Source organism: Falco punctatus, assembly GCF_963210335.1.
Source record: "Falco punctatus genome assembly, chromosome: 1".
In the NCBI taxonomy this organism is placed as follows: domain Eukaryota; kingdom Metazoa; phylum Chordata; class Aves; order Falconiformes; family Falconidae; genus Falco; species Falco punctatus.
The window spans coordinates 37878582-37901562 of record NC_137580.1 but is presented as its reverse complement, the minus strand read 5'-3'; the positions used below and the strand labels follow the sequence as shown (position 1 = coordinate 37901562).

The following is a 22981-nucleotide window of genomic DNA, read 5'->3' as shown; positions in this document are numbered from 1 at the left end:
CCCGCGGCGCTGGCGGGCCCCCGCTGCCTGCATTAGGGTGCGTTACCGGAGCCGCGGCAGGGAGCTCGGCTCCCCACGGGGCCCCGCGCCGCCCGGGCAGAGCACGGCACGGCACGGCGCTGCCTGGAAATGGGAGATGGGGGGCAGGGAGCGGGTCCCCCGCTGCCTCCCGCCCCGCCCGCAGCGGCAGCTGGGGTCCCTTCGGTGCTGTCCATCCCTGGGGTATCCGGGCTGGATGGGGGCACGGATGGATGGACACCGGCATGGACAGGGATGGTTAGATGGACACTGGGATGGACAAGGCAGGGACAGACACTGGGATGGACAGGGATGTGGACAGATAGATGCTAGGATGGATGTGGTCATGGCTGGATGGACAGGGCAGGGACAGATGGACACTGGGATGGACAGGGCATGGATGGATGGACACCAGGCTGGGTGGGGGCATAGATAAAGGGACACACAGTTTCTATGGGAGCCATCGTGGCCCCACCAGCCCTTGGGAGTCTCCTCAGGGTGCCGGGTGGGCTCAGCCCCTGCTGCCAACCCCACGGGGGGGGGGGGGGCTGGCTGCATGTGAGCGAGGGTGCAGTGTGCGAGATGCTGCCCCCGGTGAGGGGCTGTGCGGGGTCCCCTAGGGCCACCCTTGGCACCCCCCCCCGCAAGGGAGAGCCAGAGCCACTTGGGGTTCGGGATTCCCAGCCCCTTCAGCTGCTAGAGGCCTCTGCTGCCCCGGGACCCCCTCGCCTCCCCCCAGGCTGGCAACACTGGCTGCCCTGCAAAGCCTTGACTCCTCAGCCTCCCTCGGGGCCCTTCCCCGGGGACGAGGGTTCCCGGGCAACACGCACCCCCCTGGGGCTGCCAGCCCACCCCGCTGGGTGTTGGGGACGCCCCAGGAAAGGCTGGGATGGGTGCCTCCACGCTGGGGTACCTGCCGGCTGGCTCCCGGTCCCCAGGCCAGTGGCGATGCAGGGGCTGGAGGCAGCTGTGAAGGGCTGGCACCCCCCTCCCTGCCTTGCACCCTGCCCCCACCCTGCCCATACACTGCCTGGTGGGACTGCACAGCAGGCAGGGGACAGGGACGGGCCCCCTTTGCTGTGGGTCTGCTGTGGTCAGAGTGACATGGGGGGCTGAGACCCTGCTGGCTGTGCCCCAGAGAGGGTCAGTCAGGTTTAAGTGGGGCACTGGGGGTGGTTTTGGGGGTCACCTCGGGTATGCTGAGGGGCATGGGGTTCACCCTGGGATGTCTCCAGAGTGCAGGGGTCCCATGAGGGGCATCTCAAGGGTCATGGTTAGTCACAGTGTGGTTTTTGGGGTGCTTGGTAGCTTCTTGGGGTCACACCAAGGGGCTCATTGTAGGGTCAGTGACCAAGGGTCAGTGTAGGGGACCCCAGGGGTGTGAGGGACCCAGATGGAGTCACACAGGGCACAGAGGGGGCACAAGGGTCTGCCCGCTGGGTCACGGTAGGTTTGTGAGGTGCAGGTGAGGGTCTCTCAGAGCATCCCGGGGGGTGCATTGGGGTCCCACTGGCTTGTCCCCAGAGTCCAGCAGGGGCTGTTTGGGATCTCCCCAGGGTCCCTCGGGGGATGCAGCAAGGTCCCCTCAAGGCTACCTCTGGGGAGTCTCAGGGCATCCTAAGGGCGTACATTGGGGTCCCGTTGGCTTGCCCCCCAGAGCCCATCTGGGGTGTCCCCAGGGCGTCCCTTGGGCCCGTTTGGGATCTGCCCAGGGTCCCTCCGGCGACTCAGCGAGGTCCCCTCCAGGCTGCTTCTGGGGTCTCTCGGGACACCCCGGGGGTGCATTGGGGTCCCGCTGGCTTGTCCCCAGAGCCCCGCAGGGGCTGTCTGGGATTCCCCCGGGGTCCCTCGGGGGACGCGGCAGGGTGCCCTCCGGGCTACCCCCAGGGCCTGCCCGGGGTCTCTCGCGGGGGGAGGCACGGTGCTGTCCCCGGGCGCCTCGGGAGGCTCCCCGGTCCATCCCGCCCCGGCTGCCCCTGGGCTGCCCGGTGCCCCCTCCGGTCCCCGGCGCGGCGCTGGCCGCCGAGCCCCTCCGCCGGCGCGGGGAGGGACCGCTCCTCCCCGGAATGATGTCAGCCTGCCCGGCCGCGGCCCCCGCCTCCCCCGGCGGCTCCGGCCCTGCCTCCCCGGGGAGGCGGCGGCGGCATGGCCCGGGCCGGCGGGGCGGCGGGGCCGCGGCGGCGGGTGCTGGTGCTGATGGTGCTGGTGGCCGCGGCGGGGCGGCGGGGCCGGGGCGCGGGGAGGCGACGGGGAGGCGGCCCCCCCGGCCCCCTGCCGCCCCCCGGCCCCCCCGGCCGCCCGCTCCTGCTGCTGCTGCCGCTGCCGCTGCCGCCGCCGCCGCCGCCGCCGCCGCCGCCGCCGCCCCGCGCCGCGCCCGCCGCCGCCCGCCCGGTAACGAGCCCCCGCCCCAGCCCGGGCCGCGCTTGCCCCCTCCCGCGCCCCTCTCCGGCCTCCTCCCCGCTCCTTCGTTCCACTCCTCCTCTCAGCCTCCCTCCATCCCTCCCTTCACCCCTCCTCTGCCTCCCTCCCTCCACCCCTGCTTTGCCTCCCTCCATCCCTCCTTCCACTCCTCCTTTGCCTTACCCATCCCTCCCTCCAGTCCTCTCAGCCTCCCTCCCTCCTTCCCTCCCTCCACCCCTCCTCTGCCTCCCTCCATCCCTCCTTCCACCCCTCCTTTGCCTCCCTCCATCCCTCCTTCCACTCCTCCTTTGCCTTCCCCATCCCTCCCTCCGCTCCTCTAAGCCTTCCTCCATCCCTCCCTCCACCCCTCCCCTGCCTTCCCCATCCCTCCCCCCCCCGCCGCCCCCCGCCCCTTCCCCTCCCGGTCCCCGCACTTGGCTGCTGGTCGCCTCCATCTCCAACTTCTCCGGCCCTGCCTCCGCCTGCCTCCGCCTCCCGCCTCCCCGAGCCTCCCTCCGAGCCTCCCCCCGCTCCCTCCTGGCCGCCCGCTGCAGATGCTGCTTCCCCGGCGGCCGGGACGGCGGCCCCCGGCACCTGCCCGGCGCTGAGCTCCGCTGCCGGGCCCGGGGCAGGAAAGTTGGGGGCGGCCGCTGAGCCCCTGCCATGTTCTCCGTGCAGGAGGCTCTGCCCCGGGGGGGGCTGCCCATGAAGGAAGAGCCGCTGACCGCCGGGCTGCCCTCCGTCCGCTGGCTGCAGGGTACCGGCATCCTGGACGCCAGCACGGCAGCGCAGAGGTAAGGGGCTTCGCGGGCATCCCGGGCACTGCGGGCATCCCGGGCTCCATGGCATCCCAGGTTCCAGCAATGTCCCAGGCTCCATGGGCATCCCGGGCACTGCGGGCATCCTGGGCTCCGTGGGCGTTCCAGGCTCCAGCAGTGTCCTGGGCTCCATAGGCATCCTGGGTGCAGTGGGCATCTCGGGTGCTGTGGATATGCTGGATTCTGCAAGCGTCTTGGGCTCTGAGAGCATCCAGGGATGCTGCAGGCATCCCGGGCACCGCAGGCATCCCGGGCTCCACAGGCATGCCAAGTTCTGTGGGCATGCCAGTCACCACGAGCATCCCAGGCTCCGCAGGCATCCCAAGCACTGTGGGCATCCCAGGTGCTGTGGGCATCCCGGGCACCATGGGCATCCTGGGCACCGCAAGCATCCTGAGCACCATGAGCATCCCGGGCACCACAAACATCCCAGGTACCACAGACTCTGCAGGCATCCCGGGTGCTCTGAGCATCCCAGGTGCTGTGGGCATCCTGGGCACAATGGGCATTCTGGTGCCCTGCATGCCCTGGGCACACTGAGGACCACGGGCACCCCACACCCTCAGCACCCCGGGATCCCTGGGAAGCCTGGACCTCTGGGGCATCCCAGGTGCCTTGTGCCCACCGAGTACTTTGAGCACCCCACATGCCCCAGGCTCTTTGGGCCTCTGGGTAGCCCCTGCCCCTTGTACCCTGGCTATCCCACACCCCTGTGGGCATCAGCACCCCCGGTCCCTGGGGCATCCTGGCACCCTGTGCATGCCCGGCCTGTTGCCCTGGGCTGGGAACACCAGTGGGTGCTGGCAGCAGGGCAGGAGCCACTGCTGGAGCTGCGAGGGGCTCGTGCCATGCCATGCCGCACTGTGCCGTACATCCACCAGTGCCGGGACGTGCGTCCTGAGCCCTGGCTCTGCTGAGACAAGCCACAGTGGGTGAGGGCAGGGCTGGCAGTGGTGCCATCCGTGTCTCCCAGGCAGGGCTGGTGGCATCGGCTGGGATGAGCAACTGCTGCCGCCGCTCAGGCAGCCAACACCACTGGGCTTGCCACAGCCCAGTGCCCTCCCGTGCCCTGGCTGGCCCCATCCCTTGCCCTCGCCAGGGGCTCGGGGCTGTGTGCACCCCATCCCCTGCCCTCCCTGGGGGGCTCTGTGCACCCCAGTTCCCTGCTGTTCCCACCCTGTGCCCAAAGGGGTCCCAATGCAGCTGGGGGACACCATCACCCCTGTCCCCAGCACCCCAGCTCCTGCTGTCCCCACTGTGTGCACCTGGGACTTCGGGGAGTGGGAGCGTGCTGCAGCTTTCTCCAGGGATGACAGGATGTGCCCCACAGCACGGAGGAGTGAGGGGACCCGGACCAGCCAGCGCACTGCCACCCTGAGGTGCCCCACACCCGCTGCCCAGCCGGGGCCAGCAGGTTTGGGGGTCTGGGGGGGCATCTTCCCTCTGCACGGGGCCCCGGCAGAGTGGGACGTCCCCAGCACCTCCAGCACAGACCCACTCTGTGGATGAGATCGCCTGGCTGTGTGCACTGTCCCCAAGCTTGGGGTCCCCAGCTGTGGCACTGGCTCCACTACCGGCTCTCCACAGGGGACTGTGGCTGTGCTGGAGGCTGCACCCAGCGGCTGAAGCCCTTGGGGCTCCCCGGGGTCCCCCACAAACCTGCCATGTTTGCAGATACTCTGGGATGCTTGAAAACTGGCAGCGATCCCCCCCAACGCCGGCAGAGACACCCCAGCCCCAGCCCAGCGTAGGCACCGCCAGGGGGACAGCCACCACTGCAGCCCAGCCTGGAGCCCCGGGGGATTGGCTGGAGTAAGGGTCCCACCCGGCCCAAGGGAGCTGGGGAGGGATGTGCTGGCGCAGGGGGCTGTTGTGTCCAAGCCGGGGTGCAGGGAGGTGCTGGCATTGCTGCTGCACACCCAGAAACTTCCCTGTGCCCAGGTGCCACAAGAAAGCGGGGTGCAATCCAGCCCCCTCCCACCCACCCCCAGCTCTGGCAGTGCGGGGGAACAGGGGGAATGTGCACGGGGCTGGGACCACCACGGTGGCTCCAGCAGCGATGCTGCCCAGTGGCAGGGTCGTGGCTGCCTGTGTGTCTCTGTGTGCCGATGGGGCCCTGCATGCCATGTGCCCAGCCTGTGAGGATGGGGGTCACAGAGCCCCTGCCCCCCCGCCTCTGCCAAGCCGGCTGCCCTGCAGCCTGTGGTGTCCTCCAGGCCCCCCTGTCCCCCCCATCCTGCCGTGGTGTCCAGCAGCTGGGTGTGTGCCATGCGTTCTGGCTGTGACACATGTGTGGACATGCTCGTGGGTGCTTGTCACCCCCAGACCCAGGCTGCCTCCATCCCACATCCTGCACCCCTCCTCAGACTCCTGGCTGAGGGGGTGTCATACCACCACCCTGCAAAGACCCCCTAGTGCAGAGTCCCCGGGCGATGCTGGCACCCATAACTGCAGCCCCTGGGGGCAGAGGGGCTGTTCAGGTGTGCCCCAGGGAGGGAAGGGGGGCCGGGGTCCCGGGGCAAGGCAGAGTGCCCACGCAGGGTCTCAACTTCCTGGGTGGGGTCCGGCGCTCCCCCCACCCCCCCACGTTTGGCAGAGCCACCCGGGGAGCCGTGGCTGCGTAATTGCACGGTGCCCCGGGTGCCTGGCGGCTCCGCCAAGGGAAGATGCTGCTTTACTGTAAGAGACGTTCGCTGGGCTCCTCTGCTAGGAAATGCTCTGATTGCCTTTAATAATTAATGGCAGCCGGGCTCAGCTCTCGGAGCGCTGGGGTCTCGGCAGCGCTGGGAGCGGAGATGCAGCCATTACCCGGCCGGGCTGACAGCTCCATCGCCTCCCCCCAGCACTTTAGGGCCGAAGCTTTGGGGGGGCGGAGGGGAATGGGGGGGGGGGGCGGGCGGGTGCTGGTTTGCTGCAGCTGCCCTGCCCTGCCCGCAGCACCTTCCCATCAGCTGGCAGCCCCACGGCTGGGCGCCAGCGCGGCAGGGCCAGGGGACGGTGGGGTGGCCATGGCACTGGGGGTCCCCATCCCTCGGGGAGCTGAGCGGTGTGCCTGCTGGGCACACTGGGATGGGGACCCGGTGAGGCGGTGGGGTCAGCACCTCACCGTGGGGATGGACCCTCAGAGCAAAGCTGTTGGCACTGCGGGTGGGGGACAAGCAACAGCCAGCACAGCCATTAGCAGAGCAGTGCCTGGGGACACGCGTGTGCACACGTCTGCACACATGTGCCCGGACACATGTGTTGGCCATGCACACAGTAGCCATGTGCCAGGTAAGCGTGCCCCAGCATTTGCTGACTGGGGATGTTTTGGCTCCCCTGTGATCACGTTAACAAGCTTCTTCCTCCAGCATGACGAAGTGTCCCCAGAGAAGTGTCCCCTGAGAGGTGTCCCCACGGTTTTCAGGGTCTGAGCTTCGCACTTGGCCTTGGCTGGTGCCCACAGCTGGGTCAGGGCTGTGTCAGAGGGGGATGTCTGGGCGTAATTGAAGCCCAAGGAGCATCATTAAGGGAGATGGGGGTGCGTGGGGTCCCCTCCCCACCCTGTGCCGGCTCTGCCCAGACTCCGGGATGCTGCTGGGACCAGTGAAGGGGCAGGTTGTGGCAAAAGGGCTGAACCCTGTTTTCTTCTCATCTTTGGAGGAGATATTGGTGGCTATGGCTTGTGTGGGACCCTGGGAGATGTCCCTGTGTCCCTATGTCCCCATGTCCCCACGCAGCTGGGTGCAAGGGTGGGCCCATGGGAGCAGTGTTGGGAGAAGCAAGGAGTGTGGGGGGGGCTTGGACATGCAGAAGAGAAGGACCCCCATCGCTGGGGCAGCCACCCCAGTGGGTTGTAAGCAGGGGGTCCTGCAGGGGCAGCGCTCGGTGATCTGCTGCATCCTCCAGCTGCAGGCAGAGAGGTGCCCCCACCTCTCTGTGCCATGTCTGCAGCCACCCTGCACTGTGTCCCCGCACCCCAGGGCTGCTCTCCTTGATGGCCCCCCAATAGGCTGCTGCAGGCAGGGGTCTGGATGTGACACCTCCACCCAACCTGCACCATTCCCAAGCCACCCATCAGGTGACAGTTGTGTCCCTCGGTGGGCAGGGCTGGTGGCAGAGGGACCCTTGGGCTGGCAGAGGGGTGTTACACCCAGCCCCCAGCCCATCACCCCCCAAACTGTGCCCCTGGGTGGGCTCCCAGGAGCAGTGCTGGGGTGTGGGGGCAGCAGGGTCTGTTCTTGCACGTATGTGTGTGTCCCTTATGTGCACCCTGGTGCTGACCCCTGCCCAGGTCCTCACTGCCCCCACACCACTGGGGTCCGCAGGGCATGGTAGCATCTGGGGGGGCTGAGGGCTCCTGTCCCACACTGCGGGGGTGGGGCGGGAGGTCTGTGGGGTTCTGCCCCATGCTTGGGGTCCCTGTGGGGTGCAGGGGCTGTCCCCAGCGCAGTGTGGGAACTGGCCCCGGTAGCTTAAGCCCCCCGAGGTCAGCGTGGGGGGAGCCAAACCCACCCTCCTGCCTCCCTTGTCACCCGATATGTTTTTAATCAGGAAAGGGGGGAACGTTTCGCATCCGCGTGTTGATCTTGGCCCCCTTGCCCCGCTGGCTGCCGCACTGGGGCTGGTCTGTTCCCGCGGCCCCCCACACTGCCGCCGCCGCGCTGGCTGCCGCAGCACCGGCAGGGACACCGCTGGGGACAGGGACCACATGCCCGGCTGGGGATGAGGTGGCCGGGATGAGGACTGGTCGGTGCTGGAGCCATCGTCCCTGGGGATGGCTCTGCCACCCTCCCCCGTGCTGTCACCGTTCTGTCACTCTGGGGCTCCGTGCAGGGGCAGCAGCAGTGGCCTTCCGAGCAGCCGGTGCCGTGGGCCAGCCCAGGTGGTGGGTTTGCGAGTTGGCAGCAGGACACACACCGGGGTGAAGAGGGCTCGGGGATGTCCCCTCCTGTCCCCAGTGGCTGCCCCAGGCTTAGGCAGAGCTGGGGGCTGAAAAGCTGCTGGCTGTCCCCTGGAATGCTGCTGATGTGTCCCACTCTGTGTGTCCCCCCATCCACAGCACCCCAAGGAGCATCGCTGCCCGCCACAGGGGCGTTTGGCAGCTCCCACTGAGTCTGTCCCCTGGCCATGGGGTGGCCCTGGGGAGGGGGAGTTGGGGGTCCCAGAGAGGGGGTGTTGGCGGTCCCAGCAGCCACCCCATGCTCACACACCCCTCCTCATCCTGCCGGCAGCGGGGTGGGCCTGGCCCGAGCCCACTTTGAGAAGCAGCCCCCCTCCAACCTGCGGAAATCCAACTTCTTCCACTTTGTCCTGGCCATGTATGACCGGCAGGGCCAGCCCGTGGAGATCGAGCGCACCTCCTTCATCGACTTTGTGGAGAAGGAGCGGGTGAGAGCCCCGGGTTTTCATGGGGACGGGGTTGTGGCGGGGATGGGGTCACTCCACTGAGCCATTCCTTGCTCCTGGAGGGGCACGGGAGCCTGTGCTGCAGAGGCTGAGACCTCTCCCAAACTCATTGCACATGTGGGAAGTTGCCAGAGCAGCTGCACAGCCTGGGGCTGGGGCTGCCAGAGGGCTGCACCAAGGGGGCACCATCATGTCCCCCCCTCCCATCCAACCATCCTGCCCCCCAGGAGCAGAACGGCGAGAAAACCAACAACGGGATCCACTACCGGCTCCAGCTGCTGTACAGCAACGGTGGGTGCCGGGGCCGGGGGGCCTGGGGGGCGCAGGCAGGGCTGACCCCTCCCCTCTCGCCGCAGGGCTCCGGACTGAGCAGGACCTCTACGTGCGCCTCATCGACTCCATGTCCAAGCAGGTAACGGCGTGGGGCTGGTGGCTTGGCCAGGCTGGCACCCCCGGCACCACAGCCCCTGACCCCATCGGCCGCCGAGCCCCCGGGGCCGCCTGCACACGCGTGTGCACTTGTGTGCATGCCAGGTGGGCCTGCTTCTGTGTGTGCACAGTAGGCACTGCTGCACACGTGTGTGCAAGCCAGGCACGTCTGTACGTGTGTGTGTAAGGCCACGCAGCTGTGTGTGCACACCCAGTGGGCAGAGCGGACACACCTGTGCTTGCACACCCCCCTGCCCCGTGCACAAACACGTGTCCATGCCCTGGCACGTGCAGCTGTGCGCAGCGTGGGCATGCGCAGCTCTGCACACACCCGTGCACAGGCACACGCGTGTGCACAACCGCCCCCATGACTCCTCAGAGGCGTGTGGCTGGCTCAGCCCCTCTCCCCCGCCGGCTGCCCAGGGGGTCCCCCAGCCTGCTGGGCCCACCCAGGGAAGGTCCATGGGTCGGGGACAGGCTGGAGCCGTGGCCGGGGACAGACAGGCGGTGGCACCGCCCCCCCTGCGCGCTCTCTCCCCACCGCAGGCCATCATCTACGAGGGGCAGGACAAGAACCCAGAGATGTGCCGGGTCCTCCTCACCCACGAGATCATGTGCAGGTAGGTGGGGGCCGGCGGGGATCCCGTGGGGGGCCAGCAGCACCAGGGGTGCAGGACTGGGGGAGCCCCAGCTGCCTGCTGCCAGCGCGGGGTCCCCCGTGCCCCATTAGCGCCGCTCTTGTTTACCACCCTCGCGCTCGGTGTTTGTGCAAATTAGTGCTCCGTGCCAGCGCGGCTAATTGATCTCCAGGAGCCGTGCTAACGATGCCAGGGCCGAGGCCGCCCTACCCGCTGCGCTCCCCAGGGCTGGCACTGTCGTGTTCGGTGGCTGGTGGTGGCATGAGCCCAGTCTGGCCGTGTCCCCTGTGGGTGACGTGGAGCCCCCAGGGATGGTGTGGGGCTGGGTGACCCCCGGTTCAGAGCCCCCCCATGGCTCACAGAGTGTTTCCCGGGGCTGGGGTGTACCCCGAGCCCCACAGAGCCCCAGATTGGAGCCCAGCCCCACAGTGGGGTGGGTAAGAGGGGTACCCCAGGGATGCCCTCTCTGCCATGGGCCCCTCACGCCCTGGCACCCCACAGCCAGTGTCCCTGACCTGGCGTCCCCCTACCCCAGCCCATCCCCCCGGGCCCCTCTGCCTCCCACCCCATCCCACCATGGAGCAGGACCCTCCTGCTTCGCAGCACTGGGCTAGGCAGTGGTGGGGGGTCCAAGGGTGGGAAGTGGGGCTCTGGTAGATTTTCCCCTGGGGGCTGGGATGTGTGGGGCTGGCCCTGGCCCCCCCAGCTCCCCTCACACCAGCTCCTCTCCCTGGCCATGCCCAGCCGCTGCTGCGACAAGAAGAGCTGCGGGAACCGCAACGAGACCCCCTCCGACCCCGTCATCATCGACAGGTACCGGGGGCCTGGGCGTGGGACCCCCCTGCACCTCACTGGGATGGAGGGAGGGGGGCAGCAGCAGGGGGACCCCCCGGGAGCTGGCGCGGGGAGTCCCCAGGGCTGGGGACCGGGTGTGAGCGCTGCCTCATTAGCTCTAATGAGCTGGGGGAGCCGCATGTGGAGGCCAGGAGGGCGCACGGTGCCCCCCGGTCTGGCTCGCTGCGGTGGCTGGCGGCTGTGCCGCGGTGACAGCCAGCCGTGACAGATGGGGAAAGCGCCGTTTGCCATCAGCGCGGCACTTCCGACGTGCATCAAACAAAATAAATAAATCAGACGGCATCCAGCAGCTCGGGCGAGTGGCGGGGAACACGCGTGGCAGCCCCACTGCCAGGGCCACGTGCCGCAGGGACACCCCAGTGCTGCACAGTGTCCTTAGGCGTGTGCCCGCGGGGAGGGATGCTGCCATCCTCCCTGGCAGGACGAGCCACCGGACCAGGGCAGAGGGCAATCAGAGAGGCCAGCCTGGCACAGACGGCGCTCACTGGTGTGTGCACGGTCACCGCATCCTCCCGGCACTAGGGTGGGCATCCGTCTGTCCGTCTGTCCATCCGTCTGTCTGTCTGCAGCCACCTGTCTGTCCCTCTGTCCCTCCAGCCAGCGTGTTGTGTCCTCATCCCTCTGTCCCCATGCATCTCCTGGCACGCTGGCACCTCTCTGGTGACACCAAGCAATGCCCAGGAGTGCTGAGGGGTTTAGGGACCCTGGCTTGCCCTGCAGGGGTCTGTCAACTTCTCACTGGGGCTGTGGTGGGGGCAAGCAGGGAGGTTGGGGACTGTGCCCCCCCCTCACCTCACCCTGCCTGCAAGTGGGGTCCCTTGGTCCCAGGGCGTTCCCTGTGGGCAGCTTCTCCCTGCGCCCAGTCCCTGGGGTGCTGGAGGGTGCTGGGTCCCTGGGGACAAGGGGTGGAACAGGCCCTGCTCCCGGCCCCCCAGCATGATATCAGCCCCCTGCAGCAGGTCCCTGACCTCTGAGCTTCCTCTGCCCTGCCAGCGGCAGCCAGCTGTGCCACCCCCACCACCCACGGCCAGCTGTGCTCTGGCCAGCTGTGGGGATCATGGCCCCTGGAACTGCAGCACGGCCACGGGATGCAGCTGCTGTTGCCCAGCCAAGACAAACCTCCCAGTAACGGTGTCCCTCTGACCCCCATCCCCTCAGCCACCTTGTCCTGCAGGTGACCTGGGTGCTGCACCCATGCTGGTGCTTTTGGAGTGTGCAGGGGGTCCCGGGGTGCCCTGTGACCCCCCTGTGCTGAAGGCTGGGGCCGATCCCAGCAGGATCCCACCCCCCTCCCCAGGGTCAGTGTCCCCCAAGGCCCCCCCAGCCCCCTTCTCCCCAAGGGCCCCTCGGGGCTGTGCCTCAAGGAAGTGACATCCCTGGGCTGGTGGCATCCCCTTCCCTCTTCTGTGCTGAGGGAAGCCCCGGGGGGGCGGCTTTCCCAGTGCCCCCGCATCCTCCTCCGTCCCCAGGGCCCCCGGGGGTCACCCGGGGCCAGGTGGGTCCCCAGCCTGCCGCCCACTCCCCCCAGCCCCCCCAGGCCCGCGCCCCAGCCCGACGCCCAGCCCCACTGGTTTAGAGAGCCAGATAAGTGCCCTATCAACATGTTAATCAAATTACTTAGGAGCTAAAATTGACGCTTTTCATTAATTATACAAGATTATTCTAATTGCAAATTCAAATTTATGCGCTCGGAACAGAAGGTGTTCGGCAGCAGCGCCGGGAATTTGCATATTAAATGGGGAGCGCTGTGCATTAGGGATGCTAATGCATGCACAGTGCCTGTATTTTTAACTCCCGGGCCCATATGTGCGGCTGCTGCTCAGGGGGGGGACGAGGCCGACCTGGGGTTCAGGATTATCCCCCCCTCAGCAGTGCAGAGCCAGGGCTGGGGGGTGGGGGGGGCCGGGGGGGGTCACCCCCCAGCCCCATGCCTCCCCTGTCAATTTCCTGGTGGGGGGGCAGTGTTTTCCTGCCGTTTTTCAGCTCCTTCCTTCCCCTGATTACCACCTGCCAGGTGATGGGTGATGGGGGGACACGGGGGGGTCCCCCTCTTCCTGCCCTTGCCCGCGAAAACCGTCCCCCATGGGCAGCGTCTCAGCAGCACCAGCGTGGGAGCCCCTCTCCATGTGCCCCAGCACTGACTGAGGGCAGGACCCCCGGTGGGGCACACTCTGGGGTGCCCTCTCTGTTCAGGGGTCCCCCAGAGTGCCCAGAATCCCATGAGAGAGACCCCAATGGCCTCAGGTGCTGTGTGACCCTCACTCATGCTCCCCAGGGATGGGATTGGAGGGATGTGGGGCCAGGGGGACTGTGCCCACTGCTCCCATCCCTGTGCCTGCATCCCAGGGAGCCCAGGGGTGCCCACGTCCCCAGGTGTCTCGTCATCTCTGGAGGTCCCGTCCTCCCCTCCAGCCTCCACCAGCAGCTAACAGAGCCATGGGAACCTTCCCACTGGGCACCTGCATCCCCTCCCCACCCTTCTGCCCCCCTCCCCAGCTCCGCTGCAGCTTTTGGGGGGGTGGCTGGAGGGGCCGGTGGCAGGGGGCTGTGGCAGGGTGCTATGGAGTGCTGTCAGGGTAAGGTGCCAGGGTCAGATCCTCAGAGAGATGCCAGGACAGGCTGCTGAGATGGGATAGGGCAGGGTGGCACAGTGGGATGGGGCAGGATGGACGCTGGGATGGGGCAGGATGGCACAGTGGCCATGAAATGCCCAGGCCCTGCCACAGTGCCACCTGTGTGGGCAGGGCAGAGCCCAGGCACTTCAGTGGGGAGGCCAGGAGATGGGCTGCCCCATGCCGGGCCAAAGGAGGGAGATGGTACAGAGGGACACAGTGGCCTGGCACAGCACAGTGACCTGGCACGGCGCAGCGGCCATGCGTGGCACAGTGCCCTGGTGCGGTGCAGCGAGCTGGGACAGTGCGGTGAGCTGGCACAGTGCCGTAGCTGGGCACGGTGAGATGCCCTGGCACAGCTCAGCCACTTACCACACGAGCGTGTGCAGGGTGAGTGTGCCCGTGTGTGGCCACGCAAGGTGCCCATGGCTGTGCATGTCTTTGGCCATGCACCATGGGGTGGCCCACAACTAGGGGCAGGGGCGATGGTTCTCTCAGCTTGGTGCCCAACAGCACATGGGGTGAGAGTGCTGGTGCGCACACTGGTGTGCACAGGGGGACCCCAGAGTGGGGGTCCTGGGGAGCACATCTGGCCATGCCCCAGGCCTGGATCCGTGCTCCCACCCATGTATCTGTGCTCCCAGGAGTGTGCACCGTGGTCCCCACGCATGTGCACCATGATCCCCACGCATGTGCACCGTGGTCCCCACGTGCTCTCCTCTGGTCCCAGCCCCTAGCATGAGTGCTGCCGCTGCTGCTGCCGCTGCTGCTGCTGCCCATTAATTATTGAGGGGCCGAGGCTGATTACAGGGCCGTGGACAAGCAGCCTGAATATTTCATCAGGCCGGGACGTGGTGGGAGCAGCTCACCCTCCTGCCCATCCATCTTCCACCAGGGAAGCAGCCTGGCACCTACCAGACCCCCATGGGCAGGGAGAGGCAGCACCCTGCACATTGAGGGGGGTCCCACAGATTGTCCTGGGGTCCCTGCAGCTGTGCAGTGCACACGTGTGCGCACGGCAGCGTGCAAACCTGGGTGCACACGTGGTGTGTCTTTTCAGCTGTGCACATGTGCCCGTCATGGTGGGGTGCACAGGACGCTGTGCATGACAGGGAGCACCCACGCTTGTCTCCAGTGTAGGGTGGGACACACATGGTGCTACCTCCATCTGGGGACACCAGGACAGTGGGGACACTCACCCCAGCTTTGCTCCAGCACCAGGAAGGGATGGGGGGGGGGGGGGGGGAGATTGCAGGGTCTCTGGGACCACCCCCCAGTTTGCTGGCACCAACCACTGGGTTCTTTCCTTCCATCCCAGGTTTTTCCTCAAGTTTTTCCTCAAATGCAACCAAAACTGCCTGAAGAATGCGGGGAACCCCCGGGATATGCGGCGCTTCCAGGTGAGCACACACCATCTCCCTCCAAACCCTGCCCCACGCACTGGGACTGCAGGAGGGAACAGTGTTGGAGACCTCATGTTTTCCCGAAGGGGTCAAGGGGAATTAGGGGGGAACTGAGCCTGTAATTCCCCTCAACCCCTTTGCAAACCCAAATACTCCTCAACCAGTTCTTTGCAAACCCTAACCTGTGAACCCCAGTTTCCCTTGCCTCCCTTTGCAAACCCTAATTCCCCTTGAACCCCTTTGCAAACCCTAAATTGCAAACTCTAATTGTCCTTGAAGCCCTTTGCAAACCCCAGTTCCTCTTGCCCCCTTTGCAAAGCCTAACTTGCAAATCCCGGTTCCCATTAACCCCTTTGCAAACGCTGATTCCCTTTGAACCCCTTTGCAAGCCCTGATTTGCCAACCCCAACACCTTTACCCCCTGTGCAAACCCTAACTTGCAAACCCTAATTCCCCTCAACCACTTTGCAAACCCTAATTCTGCTTGTACCCCGTGCAAATCCCCAGCTCCCCTTGCCTACCTTTGCAAACCCTAATTCTCCTTGAACCCCTTTGCAAACCCCTATTCCCCTCGCCCCCGTTGCAGATCCTCCCGGGCAAACTCCAATTTCCCTCGATCTCTTCGCAAACCCTGACTCCCATGGCCCCCTCGGCAGCCCCCAGCTCCCCTGGCTCCCTGCACACTCCCCACGGCCCCTGCCCGCAGCCCAGCTCTCCCCACAGCATCTGGAAGTTCGGGAGCGGAGCAGAGGGGGGGTCCGGCCCGTCCCCCACCCAGCACGGGCGCCTTCATTAGGGCCTCTCGTAAAGATATGATAATTGTGACATTTTTACATGATTAACGACCTATCCAATTTGCATAGCGCCAAGCAGCTCCGGGAGAGCAGCCAAGTCCACGCTGGAGGCAGGGGAGGGGGGGGGGGGGGGGGGAAGCGGGGTGCGCAGGGGGGAGCCTCAGAGGATGGGCTGGGATGTCCCCTGGGTCCAGGGTCCCCCAGGCCAGTGGCATGGTGACGGGCTGGTGCTGATGCCATGGGAGTGCCAGGGCCGGGGCTGGGACCCTGCAGCACTGCACAGCTCTGGGGGCACACGCATGCATGCACACGGGGGTATGCACACCTGTGTGTGCACACGTACACACAAGTGCTTCTGCACACGCATGCATGTGCAGATGCACACATGCCCCTCGGCACGTGCACATGTATGCACACCCATGTGCTCACAGGCGTGCACAGCCATGCAGGTGCAGATATGCACATGTGTGTCACCACCAAGGCACGGGGGTCCAGAGGGCACCCATGACAGCCCTGGGATGCTCAGGGGGGCAGGGGGGCACAAGAGATGAGCAGAGGTTGAGGACCCCAGTGTGGGGTGACACCCCCATGGCAGGGGGTAGGACCCCACAGGGTCCCCATGGAAGAGCATGCCACCCCTGGCCTCTGCAGTGGCCCCAGGACTGGGCACCAGTGTGGCCGTGGGGCGCAGGGACACGGTGGCCCTGAGCTGGCTGTCCTGCAGGTGGTTGTGTCGACGACAGTGAACGTGGATGGCCACGTCCTGGCCGTGTCAGACAACATGTTTGTCCACAACAACTCCAAGCATGGGCGGCGGGCACGGCGCCTCGACCCCTCCGAAGGTGAGTCCCTGACGGGCACCTGGCGTGCACACAGAGCACATGCTAACGCACACACGTGTGCCATGCCCCGGCACATGTCTTAGCCGCACGGAGGGGCAGATGCTTGTCCATCCTAGTGGGTGCTGCTCCCACTGCCACATCCCCTGCCCCGGCTATGCCGGAGCCAGCCCCACGGCCATGTGCACCCCACAGTGCTGGGGCAGCCCCATGGCCACGTGCCATCCACGATGCCAGGGTAACCCCCCAGCTGTGCATACCCCACGGCGCCAGGGCAGCCTCAGAGACTGCATGCCCATGCTGGGACCCCAGAGGCGAGGCGTGCTTGTGCCCAGCTGTGCCCCACACTGCTTCGGCTCCCCTGGCACCTCTCTGCCCTGGGCACCCCGGGCAGCCCTGGAGGTGGGCACCCGGCCCCTTATTGACAACCTGTCCATCTGCCCAGCACGCACACATGGCCTCTGCATCCACCTGCCATGCACATGTGTTTTCTGTCTGTCCCTTCGTCCCTCCGTCTGTCCTACATGTGCAGACTGTCCTGGCCTCCCGGGTGCTCTCTGTCCATCCGCTGCTCCATCCGTCCGTGCATCTACCACGTCCGTCTGTATCTCCCTGTCCAGTGCATATGTGTCCTGTCCATCTGTCTGCCCTGTTTGCTGTCTGTCCATCTGTCCTGTGCATGCTCCCGGGCAGCTGCCCATGCCAATGCACTCTCCATCCTCCCTGTCTATCCCTGCACGTGCTCTCCTGCTCCATCCCCACCCGCGTCTGTGTGTCCATGTGTCTGTGACTGCCCATGTCTGTCCCCCAGCCCCGCGCCACTGCCTGGTTCTCACTCTCTGCCTCTGCTCTCCCTCTCTGCCTTCTCTCCCCCAGCCTCGCGCCCCCGGCCCCGACCCTGGCGCCCCCCGCTCCCGCCGCGCGTGCCCCCACACTCACTGCTGCCCTGTCTCTCCCCTCCTGCCCGAAGCAGCCACCCCCTGCATCAAAGCCATCAGCCCCAGCGAGGGCTGGACCACTGGAGGTGCCACCGTCATCGTCATCGGCGACAACTTCTTTGATGGGTTGCAGGTCGTCTTTGGCACCATGCTGGTGTGGAGTGAGGTAGGGGGCTGCGGGGGGGGGGCGGCGGGGGGAGCTGGCGTGACCCCCTGCCATGGCCATGGGCTGAGCCCCGTCTCACCCCTCAGCTCATCACACCTCACGCCATCCGGGTGCAGACCCCCCCACGGCACATCCCCGGCGTGGTGGAGGTCACGCTTTCCTACAAGTCCAAGCAGTTCTGCAAGGGTGCCCCAGGACGCTTCGTCTACACCGGTGAGGGGGGCGCAGACTGCCGGGAAGGGGGCACAGAGCCCCCAGGAGGGTGCCCAGGGGATCTCTGTGCCCACTGCCCTGCCCAGGGACCCCCCACAGTTGGCACTGCCGCTGGGTTAGGGTGAGGGCTGGGCAGGGCACAAGGGGAGGGGGTAGGACTGGGGTGAGGGGGTGAGGGTTACTGCAACTGCTATTGAAACCCCCAGGCAGCAAGCCCAGGGGCCCTGCACATGTGTGCAGGGCGCTGTGCACACACGTGTGGTGTGAGCAGGGCCACGCACACGTGTGTGATGTGAGTGGGGCCATACAGGTGTGTGTGGTGCGAGCAGGGCAGTGTGCCTGTGTGTGGTGTGAGTGGGGCCATGCACACGTGTGTGGGGTGAGCGGGGCCATGCACACGTGTGTGGTGTGAGTGGGGCCATGCACACGTGTGTGGTGTGAGCGGGGCCATGCACACGTGTGTGGGGTGAGCGGGGCCATGCACACGTGTGTGGGGTGAGCAGGGCAGTGTGCCCAGTGCAGTGGACAATCGGTCCCGCCATGGTGGCCATGTGCCGTGTGCCGTAGCATGTTGCTGCTAGCTCGGAAGGTCTGTCCTCACACCAGCTCCATGCTGCACATCGCCCTGGCTCCTGCCCCACTCCGGCACCGTCCTGCCCCCCTAGGACCCCCAGCAGTGGGGCTGGGGGCCGCAGCTGCCAGACAGGGGGTGGGAGAGGAAGGGGCACAGGGGCTGTTGGCACAGGCAGGGGACAGCTGAGGTGTCCCTGCAGGGGGTGTTGCCCCCCTTGCTATGCCACGGCTCAGCCCTGTGCCCCACAGTCTGTGCCTCAGCTTCCCCGTGGGGTGGGGCAGGGGGGCAGGGGTGGCTGAGCCCCTCTCTCTCGGCAGCACTGAATGAGCCCACCATCGACTACGGGTTTCAGCGGCTGCAGAAGGTCATACCCCGCCACCCCGGGGACCCTGAGCGCCTGCCCAAGGTAGGGACCCCCCTGGGGTTTGGCAGGGGTGCCATGCGGTGCTCTCTGCTGCACCCAGTGACACCCATGGGACCTGCCATCACCCGTGGGTGCTGGGCACCACCTCACCCACACTCAGGGGTCTTCCCTGGCAGTACCCAAGGGACAGGAAGGGGGGCACAGAGCCCTGGTGCCCCCCAGCGCTGGGTGCAGCCGGTGGGCTGGCCTGGCTCTCTCACCCCCAGCTCCCACTGTGTGCGAGCGTCTGGCGGAGTGCAGGGCCGGGATGGCTGGGGGGGTACATGGGGTGGAGGGGGGGTACATGGGGTGGAGGGGGGGTACATGGGGAGCTCAGGGGGGGCTGGGGGAAGCACAACAGTCCCCTGCTGGGCTGGGGCTTTGGGCATTGCATGGCAACTCAGGGAGGTGCTGGCGTGGGGACATGTCGCCAGTGTGGGGACGTGTCAGGGGCATGGGGACATGGTGGGGCAGGGTGTCTGCATGTTCCCCATGGGCAGAGGGGGCTGGGGCGGGGGTACGGCCCCCCCCGAGCCCCGTCCCACTCCCTGCCCAGGAGGTCTTGCTGAAGCGGGCGGCTGACCTGGTGGAAGCTCTCTATGGGATGCCACACAGCAACCAGGTACCGTGGCCCCCCGGCCTGCCGAGCCCCCCCAGCTCTTCCCACCCTCCAGCCCCCAGCCCCCCACCCTGCCGGCTCAGTGGGGTGTGCACACTGAGCCCACAGCACTGGAGCCGAGGACACAGGAGCCGGCCCTGGGCTCCCAGCCCCACATCTGCTTCACATCAGGATTCCTCAGGCGCTGAGTCAGCTCTGTGGGCCCCCCTCCCCGAGCCCCCCACCTGCAAGGAAGGAGAGCTGCCGGGTCAGGCTGCGGGGCTGGCGCCTCCAAAGCTGCCTTTGTTCCCACGTCCTTCCTGGCCAGCGGCACGAGCTGGGGGGTCTCAGACCCATTGCCCCATCACTGCCCATCCTGTGTCCTGAGGTGCCCTGGGAGGTGACACAAGCTGGGGGGTCTTGGCCGCCCCCACCCCATCTCTGCCCCGTGCAGCCCCAGGGTCACCCCAGGCTCTGTGTGCCACAGGGTGATGCCACCCCCATGTCCATTCCCCCAGGACATCATCCTGAAGCGAGCGGCAGACATCGCTGAGGCGCTCTACAGCGTTCCCCGCAACCCCGGCCAGCTGTCCTCGCTGGCTGGCACCCATGGCCCCGCCGGCATGATGGGGGTGAACTCCTTCGGCAGCCAGCTGGCTGTCAACCTCGGTGACTCGCCACAGGGCACCGAGCAAGGTGGGCTGGGGGCCACGCCGGGCAGCAGGAGGGGGTCCCTGCCTGCCCCGTGCCATCCCCGGCCCCTCTTGCCCCCTCTCGCCCCCAGGCTACTCCCGAAACACGGGCAGTGTCTCGCCACGGGGCTACGTGCCCAGCTCCACACCACAGCAGAGCAGCTACAGCGGTGGCACCGGCATCAACGGCTACGGCGGCAGCACCATGGCTGGCCTGGGGGTGCCCGGCTCCCCCAGCTTCCTCAATGGCTCCACCGCCAACTCCCCCTATGCCAGTGAGTCAGTGCCCCAGGGTGTCCCCAATGCCATGCACCAGCCCTGGGGTGTCCCCAACACCATGCACCAGCCCTGGGGTGTCTCCAACACTATGCACCAGCTTCTGGTGTCCTCAAAACCATGTGCCAGCCCCTAGGGTGTCCCCAACACCATGTGCCAGCTCCAGGGTGTCACCAACACCATGCACCAACCCTGGGGTGTCTCCAACACCATGCACCAGCTTCTGGTGTCCCCAATGCCACCCGCCAGCCCTGGGGTGTCCCAAAGCCATGTGCCAGCCTCAGGGCATCCCCAGCACCATGCACCAGCTCTGGGGTGTCCCAAAGGTGTACCTGGGGTGTCCCCAACACTGTGTATCAGCTTCTGGTGTCACTAACACCGTGCACCAGCCCTGGCATGTCCCAAAGCCATGCAGCAGCCCTGGGGTGTCGCCAAAACTGGCAGCAAGGGCAAGGGGGAGTGGGGACACAGTCAGCTGAGCCAAGGACAGCTCTGGCCCTGGCCATGTCCCTTGCAAGCTGGGTCCCACGTGGTGTTGCCCAGGATGTGCCGACATCCCGCATGGGGCACCATGCCCCGTACCCAGCTCTGCCCGGCCTGAGTGGGTCTCTCCCCACAGTCATGCCCGCCAGCCCCCCGCTGGGCGCCTCCTCCATCACCCTCCCGTCAGGCACCAACGCCTCCACCCCCACCGGGGTCTTCTCCTTCTCCCCCGTCAACATGATCTCAGCCGTGAAACAGAAAAGCGCCTTCGCCCCCGTGGTGCGGCCGCAGACCTCCCCGCCACCTGCCTGCGCCAGCACCAGCAGCAGCAGCCTGCAAGGTGAGACCAGTGCAGGCAGGGCTGCCCTCCCTGCCCGTGACGGGGTGCCCCCTGCCCCACGGAGGGGGTTCCCAGCAGCACCCTGCCCGAGCAGACCCCTCCCTACCGGCTGCCTGTGCTCGCCTGCCTGCGCCCCTGCCTGATGCCATGCCCCCTCCCTGCAGCGGGGGCACGGCTGGGGCTACACCACGGGGGTGGGTGCACCATGCCACCCTCGGCCCTGAGCCCCCCGCTCCCCTGCCTCGGCTCACCCCCTCTCTGTGCCTCCCTCCCACTGCTCAGACCCCGCTTTCGAGGACTCGGACAAGTTCCACACACCCGCGCGGCCGCTCCAGGGACTGGCCTATTCCTAAGCACAGTAGGTCCTGGGATGCGCTGGACCCCCCCATCCCGTTGGGACGGGCAAGGGGAGCAGAGCCAAGGTGGGCAGGAGTCCCCCACTGCAGTGTGCCCACCCCTCACCTTCCTTTGCAGCCGTGCCCGGCCGCCTCGTGCCACCCACATGAGCTGGGACGGTGGTGGAGCCGCGACACGGAGCAGGACTGAGAGTGGCCATGCAGCGTGGCAGTGCCGGCTCCTCCGACCCACTCCTGGGCGCTTCCATGGGGATTGGGGCGCGCGGGGCTGTGGGACCCACCACCCCACTGCCCTGTGGCCACCCCAGCCTGGCCCCACGGAACTCAGCCCACTCGCAAGGGGGTGAGCCTGGCCAGGACCAGCACCTGCATGGCTTGGCACGGCTCGGCTCGGCAGGCAGCCCCCCGAGGGGCCTCGGGGGAGCCCCGGGAATAACCCAGACGCTCTGGGTTTAGCCTCAGAAAGACACCGAGTGACCTGTGGGAGTGTGGGGCAGTGGCAGCCATGGGCAGGATGCTCCGAGGTGGGAGGGATGGATGCTCTGGGGCAGAAGAGGTGCTCTGGGGCGGAATAGATGCATGGAAGTGGGACGGATGCTCCGAGGCAGGATGAGTGCTTGGAGGTGAGATGGATGCTCCAAGGCAGGGTGGGTGCTCAGAGGTGGGATGGATGCTCCAGGACAGGATGGATACTCCAGGGTGGTATGGATGCTGTGGGGTGGGATGGATGCTCTGGAGCAGGATGAATGCTTCAGGACAACATGGATGTTCGGGGGTGGGAGGGATGTTCCAGGGCAGGATGGATGCTTGGGGGTGGAATGGATGCTCCGGTGGGACCCAGCTTCCCCCCCCACGCTTCCCGGCTCTCTTACCACCATGGCCAGCGCTCTCTCCCCAGATGTGCAGCTCCACATCTGGAGCCGCCCACTCGCAGTTCCCAGGTGACCGAGGCCGGATCTCTGCGTGTGCCCCGCACCCCCGTGCAGGATCGGGGCCTCGGTGCCGCCCGGGCGGGGGTCTGGGCTGCCCTGGCCCCCGAGCTGAACCCCAGCATGGGGACAGCATGGTTCCCGACCCCATCAGCTGCCGGGGCTGGCTGCCCCAGGACACAACTGCAGCTCTTTTCTCATTATTATCACTATTATTATTAATATAATAATAATTATTATTATTATTTTTAGCAGCAGGCGAGCCAGTGGGCAGGGGCTCTGGCAGGGTGGGCAGGAGACCCCCAGCCCTGGCACTGCCAGCTCCTGCCAGGGTTTTCCCTGTCCTCCCAGCTGGGAGGGAGCAGCCGGGACTTTTGTAAATAAAGAAAAAGGGAAAAAAAAAACAACCAACCCCACTCCCCCGTGCCTGCATGCTACCCGTGCAGGTGGCCCATGTGTCCCCCCTTGTGTTGTGCCACTGCAGTGATGGTGATGCTGCTGTGCCCTGCTCAGTGTCAGCACGTGTGTCCCCACCAGTGCCCACTCCCTCGGTGCTGGGTCCTCACCTGGTGGCCCTGGCCCCTGCCCGGGGTGACTGCGGGGGTCTTGGGGCAGCCCCCCGCCTGCCCTTGGGGACAGGGTGCCCTTGCCGGAGTCCCAGTCCCCCCGTGGCAGTGGCACAGGACAGAGGTGCCAGGGTCCCTCGGAGCAGGGGTGCTTTCTGACATGGAAATAAAAGGCCTTGCAGAAGGGCACTGGCTTGGGGGTCTGTCAGCAGGGAGGGGGTGGCGCGTGGGGACACCCCAGGGATGGTGACAG

The 22981-nt window shown here is 66.7% G+C and overlaps 1 protein-coding gene across 2 annotated transcripts; it reads left to right on the top strand.

The window, feature by feature from the left end:
* Positions 1-566: 566 nt before the first annotated feature.
* On the top strand, positions 567-22914 carry LOC308059903 (transcription factor COE1-like). Of its 2 annotated transcripts, none has more exons than XM_080377896.1 (18): positions 567-2409; positions 3097-3212; positions 8450-8606; positions 8852-8915; positions 8981-9036; positions 9600-9673; positions 10436-10504; positions 14477-14558; positions 16080-16197; positions 17168-17298; positions 17385-17511; positions 18403-18491; positions 19045-19110; positions 19605-19782; positions 19871-20053; positions 20674-20877; positions 21160-21235; positions 21352-22914. In XM_080377896.1, the coding sequence occupies exons 1-17, from the start codon at positions 2164-2166 to the stop codon at positions 21228-21230; spliced, it is 2031 nt and encodes a 676-aa protein (XP_080234022.1). In that variant the 5' UTR covers positions 567-2163; the 3' UTR covers positions 21231-21235; positions 21352-22914. The 2 variants fall into 2 exon arrangements, with proteins under 2 accessions (XP_080234022.1, XP_080234021.1); XM_080377895.1 differs by having other exon boundaries at positions 17165-17298.
* Positions 22915-22981: the final 67 nt, after the last annotated feature.

What these genes read in the sequence shown, in the direction of transcription:
- LOC308059903 (XM_080377895.1), top strand. Translation starts at nt 2,164, where the DNA reads ATGGCCCGGGCCGGCGGGGCGGCGGGGCCGCGGCGGCGGGTGCTGGTG. An exon ending in TCGACTCCATGTCCAAGCAG is followed by an intron (nt 9,037 to 9,599) that starts GTAACGGCGTGG and finishes TCCCCACCGCAG; the next exon opens with GCCATCATCTACGAGGGGCA. An exon ending in GGATGCCACACAGCAACCAG is followed by an intron (nt 19,111 to 19,604) that starts GTACCGTGGCCC and finishes CCATTCCCCCAG; the next exon opens with GACATCATCCTGAAGCGAGC.